Consider the following 7,304-nt stretch of genomic DNA (forward strand, 5'->3'; position numbering starts at 1 on the left):
GTGTGTGTGTGTATGTGTCCTTTTGTATCAGTGTGTGTATCTATGTGTGTATGTCTATGTGTATTCTGTGTCAATGTTTGAGTGTCTGTGTATCTGTGTGGGTATATATATTTATGTGTGTGTGTGTGTGTGTGTATCTGTTTATCAGTGTGTGGAGAAGTGTATACACTACACATGTTCACACCTGCAAACAGCAACATTCAAACACATACTCTATTTTACACACATTCTACACACATATACACACACACAATATACACTAGTGCATCCACTACACACACACTGCATCCACTACACATTCACTATTACACACTGTATCCACTTTACACACACTGCAGCCAATACGCAAACACACACTGCATCCACAAAAAACACACCCTGTATCCACTCTACAAACACTGCTTCTTTGTGGGTGGATTTGGAGGCGAGTGATGTAGGCAGGATTTGAAACTAGACCCTGGGGGCGGGCTTAGAGGTAGGACCCTGGGGCCCAGACCTTGAACTGTGTTAGGGGCCACAAAATTTCTGATGGTGGCCCTGCTTCTTTATAAAACATATCATGAGTGTACACGTGTGTAATAAGCAAAGAATGTGTCAGTGGTAATTATAACATGTTTTTTTTCTTTTTTAAAAGGACAGACGTGTTCTTGTGTGACCAAAGTAAAGCTGTAAATTATGGCTTTTGGTTTTCTTTGAGAAGCTGTTAAAAAGTTTCCTTTCTGAGGAACTATTTTGGTTTAAATCATGCCAATCTTAGATTTTCAATGTAGGATTATATCATGAACTATAAAAATATATGAGGGAAGAGATTTTGGGTGATTTGAAAATGTCAAAAGACATTGATTTCCGCAAGACAAAATGGATATGAGTGATGTAATATAAGTTTATTTTGACAGGTGTAGCACAGAAGCATACGGTAAAATCATAAATGTGAAAGAAGCAAGCTTGACAACAATATTTACTGAAAACTCTTAGCAAGGTAAGAACAATTTTGAATGTAATATTTATTTTAGTTTCATTGAAGTATGACTCAGCTACAAAGTTCTAGAAGCATGCATCTGTTATTTTTGCTCTCCCCCCCCCTTATTTTATTGATACCCACCCAAATGTCTTGCTTGACCAATCCTCACCTCTTCTTTGCATCTCCATTCCATAGATTTTATTGCAGTCCTGTCTTGACCCTATCATCCCTGTCTTCCACAGTCAGAGTTTTAAAAGACCACTTCTAACAAACCTGAACAGTGCTCAGGGTCCCACCCACCCCTCCCCAACACCACCCCACCCCATGTTTCTTACTACATTTATAGATAGAATCCCTCACACAACTTTAGATAACTCCAAATAGCAGCTGCAAACACTACCAGTAATGAGCACAATCCACCTTCTTAACCCCTAACACTCAGTCCTCCTTCTTACTTCGGCTCATTCTCCTTTCCTCTAATTACCTACCCATCAGAGCAATGCACTATACTCTCCTCCTCTCCTTTCTCTCTTATCTCCCTCAGAATCAAAATATCTCATTCCACCCACCTCCCTCAACACACTCACATTTACATCAATCCCTCTTTGCTACACTCCCCCCTTCTCTCATCTCAAGCCCTGCACTCATTTCTCTATTCTCTCTCTCCTGCTCTAACCCAATCTCACCCTAGTCGCCACCCATATAAAACCCATTCACACCTCCTGTCACTATCTCTCCTCCTACTTCTGGCAGCTGGTGACGTCTCTCCCAATCCAGGGCCCCACACCTCATCTGCTCACACCAAAATAAATAGAAACCATGCAAACCTCCTCCAAATACCCTGCAGTTTATCCAACTCTACCAAAATTCAGTGTGCACTCTGGAACGCTCGCTCCATTTGCACTAACATCAAATCTACAGCCATACATGACCTCATCATCTCTAACTCGCTCACAATATTGGCACTCACTGAGACCTGGCTGTCCCCATCCGATACCGCTACTCCTGCTTCTTTATGTTTCGGTGGTCTACAGTTCTCCCATACTCCTGTAAAGGAGGTGGTGTAGGCATCCTTCTCTCCCCTCAATGCACCTTTCAACCTATCCTCCCTGCCCCTGCCCTATCCTTTACTTCCTTTGAAGTTCACACTGTACGCCTTTTTAAGCCCACTCCTTTAAGAATTGCCATCATCTATCGCCCCCCCCGGTCACCCTAAACTATTTATAGAACACTTTTCCTCCTGGTTACCCCATTTTCTTTCCTCTAGCACTCCCTCTCTCATACTTGGGGACTTCAATATCCCTATCAACAAGCTCAACTGCCCTGATGCCTCCCGTCTGCTCTCTGTAACCTCCTCCTTTGGACTCACACAGATTTCCTCCTCCGCAACTCACACCGCAGGAAACACTCTTGACCTCATCTTCACCAATCTCTGTACCACCTCTGATCTCTCCACTGATCCATTTCCTTTGTCTGACCACCATCTGCTAACATTTAACATCTGCATACCTCATACCAAAATTTCTACACCTTCAACTCTCCAACCTCGCAGAAACCTCAACTCCCTCGATCTCCAGCACTTCTCCACCACACTCCAAACACTCCTTTTACCCATCTCAAATCTCAACTGCCCTAACTCTGCAACCTCACTCTACAACTCCACTCTCTCCTCTCAACTTGACATCATGGCACCTCCTACAGTTAAACGCAGCAAGCGCCCCCAACTACAACCCTGGCACACTAAGCTGACCCGTTACCTCCAAAAATGTTCCAGAACTGCTGAACGCTGCTGGAGAAAGTCTCACTCTGCATCTGACTTTGTCCACTATAAATTTATGCTGCGCTCCTACAGCATGGCTCTTTCCTCTGCAAAAGTAAACTACTTCAAAACCCTCATAAGCACACTGTCCCATCAACCCAAACACCTGTTTCACACTTTTGATGCTCTTCTTCGCCCTGTGACTACCCCTCCTTCCACCACCTTGTCCGCCACAAACTTTGCATCTCATTTCACTGAGAAGATCTCTACAATCAGGAAAGAGATCTCTAATCTCTCTCCTTCCCCTATCATTATATCACCCAACCCCACTCCCCCTGCCACCCTATGCACATTTGCACCTGCTACAGCACAAGAGGCTTCTGCACTGCTCCTGTCCTCCCGCCCCACCACCTGCTCTCTCGATCCTATTCCCTCGCATCTCATCCGCACTTTGTCTCCCTTTCTTGCTCTTCCTCTCGCTAGCATTTTCAATCTCTCCCTTTCCTCTGGCACATTTCCCTCACCCTTCAAACATGCAACCGTAACCCCGATTCTGAAAAAGCCCAACCTTGATCCCAACTCCCCATCCAACTACCGCCCTATCTCACTACTCCCATTTGCCTCCAAGATCCTCGAGAGAGTTGTGTACGCCAGATTGACAGACTTTCTCGAATCCAACTCTCTGCTTGACCCCCTTCAGTCTGGATTCCGCGCTGGTCACTCTGTCGAAACTGCTGTGACCAAAGTATCCAACGACTTAATTGCTGCTAAATCTCACGGCCAATACTCTATCCTAATCCTCCTTGATCTTTCTGCCGCATTTGACACTGTTGATCATCAACAGCTTCTTCACATTCTTCGTAACTTTGGTCTACGGGATACTGCTCTCTCCTGGTGCTCCTCCTACCTCTCCCAGCGCTCTTTCAGTGTTTATTTCTCTGGTTCTGCCTCTTCTCACCAACCCCTCTCTGTCGGCGTCCCCCAAGGATCTGTCCTCGGCCCCCTATTGTTCTCCATCTATAATGCCTTTCTTGGTAAACTCATCAGCTCCTTTGGTTTCCAATATCATTTATATGCAGATGACACGCAAATCTACCTGTCCTCCCCTGATCTCTCTCCGCCCACCTTGACTCGTGTTTCTGACTACCTCTCTGCTATTTCCAACTGGATGGCTGCTCACTTCCTTAAACTCAACCTGTCCAAAACAGAACTTCTAGTTTTTCCTCCCTCAAGTGCTGCTACTCCTGTTGTCTCCATCCAAGTCAACGGCGCTACTATCACCTCTACCTCGCAGGCTCGCTGCCTAGGGGTTCTTTTCGATTCTGACCTCTCTTTTACTCCCCATGTCCAATCGATAGTCAAATCCTGTCGCTTCCAAGTCAAGAACATAGCGCGCATCCGCCCATATCTAACGCCGGACGCGGCCAAGATATTGGTTCATGCTGTTGTTCTCTCTCGCCTCGACTACTGCAATCCCCTTCTGACCGGTCTTACATGTTCCCAGCTTGCACCGCTGCAATCTGTAATGAATGCGGCTGCGAGGCTTATTTTCCTGTCCGGTCGCACCTCCCACGCCTCCACGCTCTGTCAGTCCCTGCATTGGCTTCCAGTTAGATATAGGGCCCAATTAAAATTCTGGCACTTGCTTACAAATCCCTACATAATGCTGCTCCAACATACCTATCCTCCCTCATACACAAGTATGTCCCATCGAGACCCCTGCGCTCATCCCAAGACCTACGCCTATCCTCTGCCCGGATCCCCACCTCTGACGCTCGCCTTCAAGACTTCTCTAGGGCTGCACCTATTCTGTGGAACTCCCTTCCCTCCTCAATCAGACTTTCACCCAGCCTCCACTCCTTCAAAAAATCTTTGAAAACTCACTTCTTCGTTAAAGCGTATCAATTAAACTGTCAGCAGGCTTCTCATCCCCCACCCCATGACTCCTTTCCTGCAACTGTCAAAAATGACCTACCAAGCACTCAATAAACCCTTCTCTAACAAACTATTTAATTCCCCTACTTTAACCCGTTTGTGTCACTATACCCCACTCCCTCTAGCATGTAAGCTCATTGAGCAGGGCCCTCAACCCCCTCTGTTCCTGTACGCCCAGAGGTCTGATTATGTGTCTGTTAGTCCACCCATTGTACAGCGCTACGGAATTTGTTGGCGCCATATAAATAATAAAATAATAATAATAAATAATAATAATTGAAAAAATACTTCAACTATCAAACTGAGCTATAAGGTATTTTGTGAATGTGAAATAAAAGTATGATTAAATGAATGTTAGATATGTATACCTTATTTTCCTTCAATTCATTTCTGAAATAAAATTGTATTCAATTAATTTCATTTTAGTGATAAACATCACAAGGAGAAGTTCTCAAAATTCAGAGTGATAAAATAACAAAAACAAGCAGGTTGCCAAGAAAGAGATTGCTGAATTACCAAGAAAAGGTGATAGCACCATGGAATCCAAACAAAATGTATCAAAATTGAACAAGATCTTCTTTTTCATCATAATACAAATTGTTTTATCATGTATCATTTTTTATTTAATTCGGATTAAGATGGAAAATGTAACAGAGATTGAACAACCAAACAAAATAGTAGATGTACTACAAAAGCCATTTTATGTAATTTTGCTTTGGACATGGCCATTCAACTATCACTTTCCACTCAACAACTGTCCACAACCCTTTGACTCTTCTGACTGTTTTTTTACACTTGACCGCAATTTGTTCTCGTCAGCAAAAGCTGTTGTAATCCATCACAGGAATGTATGTGATTCCAAACAGCAACTGCCTCAGTTACCAAGACCCCCAAATCAGTACTGGATTTGGTTTAACACAGAGTCCCCATCTCACAGTCCAAATTTAGCCTTTATGGATAATCTTATTAATCTTACTATGTCATATCGGGCCGACTCTGATATTTTTGCACCTTATGGTTGGCTGGAAATGCACAATGAAACTCAAAACTTCACCATTCCTAAGAAGACCAAGTTGGTGGCCTGGGCAATTACTAATTGGAATCCATCCTCCAGAAGAGTGAAATACTACGCAGAGCTAAAAAATTACTTAAAGGTTGACCTCTATGGCAAGTTTTACAATTATATACCATTAGCAAAGACTGAGAAATTAGCAACTCTATCCAAATACAAATTTTACTTGACGTTTGAGAATTCTATTCATGAAGATTATATTACAGAGAAACTCTGGACCAATGCATTTCTTTCAGGTACTGTGCCAGTTGTCATGGGCCCACCACGGAAAAACTATGAACGATATATACCTGCAGATTCTTTTATACATGTAGAGGATTTTCCTTCTGCCAAAGAACTGGCCTCCTATCTGCTTGCCCTGGACAAAGACGATCAAAAATATCAACAATATTTTAATTGGAGAAGTACATATCAGCCAACAAAACAGCGGAGATCCTGGATAGTTGAATACTGCAGAGTATGCAAAGCACTGAAAGAGGCCCCAGTTTACAGGACCATTCCAAGTATTGCTGAATGGTTCAAATAATGATTGATTAGTAAAATTGTGATAAAATGATCACATACAACTAGAAGCTGAAATGTGTGTTATGGCAAAAATATGTAAATGAGGGGTTTTGCAAACATCATGGTAAACCAAAGGACCCCAAAATGTAATTTCCCCCCATTATTGTTTTTAAATAAATGTTTCAAAACATATAGGTTTAATATTACATAATATTTTTGGTTAGGGGTAATGTAGTGTAAGTGTTTTAAGTAATGTAGGGGTAAATGTTTAGTGATAGTGTAGTGTGTAAGTATAAATGTGTAGTGTATGGGGTTAATGTGGAGTGTGTTAGGGTAATATTGGTGTTAATGCATAAGGGAACTGTAAATTTTTCAAAGAAGCTTTATATGTGCCATCGGGACAATTACAGCAATATAAAAAGGTGTAATGCAGGAGACACGCAGGTCTCTCATATAAACATACAACAATGTTACAAAGCTCAATACAGTCGAGTGGCTTTGTTATCTCTTCCCTTTTCCTTCGTTTTTTTTTTTGCAAATCAAGGCTTCATTAAGGCACAAGTGGATACATGACACTTGACCATATGTGTGATAACATGAGTAAGACGTGCAGTTCTCAATGCTAAACGGTTGCATTACAGCTTAGCAGGGCTCTGCGATTGAGATATAACACAATTCAGACATCGTCACTTAGTAAAGCAGTAGTATGTGAACAGTGAGCTTTAAAGGTTTCGTGTTAGAGGAGGTGTATGGTACCTCGAAGGACAGTAGAACGGGTAGGATGGGGTAGGTAAAATAGAAGGATGGGGGGGAGCAATGTATCTGTTGTAGTATACATTATAGGGACATCCTACTGGTGTGAGTCTTTATGCGTGCTATTGCAGTATATCGGCACAGGCATGTGGCCGTTCAGTTCCAGGTTCTTTCTAGGGAGGGTGATTCACTTATAATTGGGGCCTGCTGACTCTGTTGCTTGGTTTGCTGATTCTTCTTGGTTTGTTATCCCCTGTGATTAAATATGTATGAGGGAATGGTGGTGTATCTTGTTCCCCCGACATTACCAGTGAATGTGA

General features: G+C 42.8%; 1 protein-coding gene across 4 annotated transcripts in view; it reads left to right on the forward strand.

Moving 5' to 3' along the window:
• The window catches only part of LOC134579447 (3-galactosyl-N-acetylglucosaminide 4-alpha-L-fucosyltransferase FUT3-like), a 111,576-nt gene extending 104,892 nt beyond the window's left edge, over positions 1–6,684 (forward strand). For 2 of the 4 annotated variants that reach the window (XM_063438741.1, XM_063438742.1), the window contains 2 exons: positions 897–979; positions 5,082–6,684. In XM_063438741.1, the coding sequence (XP_063294811.1) occupies positions 5,192–6,253 (1,062 nt within the window). In that variant the 5' untranslated portion in view covers positions 897–979; positions 5,082–5,191 and the 3' untranslated portion in view covers positions 6,254–6,684. The remainder of the gene's footprint in view (positions 1–896; positions 980–5,081) is intronic. The other 2 variants (XM_063438743.1, XM_063438744.1) reach the window with 1 other exon arrangement.
• The last annotated feature ends 620 nt before the right edge of the window (positions 6,685–7,304 follow it).

Source organism: Pelobates fuscus, chromosome 12 (genome assembly GCF_036172605.1).
Source record: "Pelobates fuscus isolate aPelFus1 chromosome 12, aPelFus1.pri, whole genome shotgun sequence".
NCBI lineage: Eukaryota > Metazoa > Chordata > Amphibia > Anura > Pelobatidae > Pelobates > Pelobates fuscus.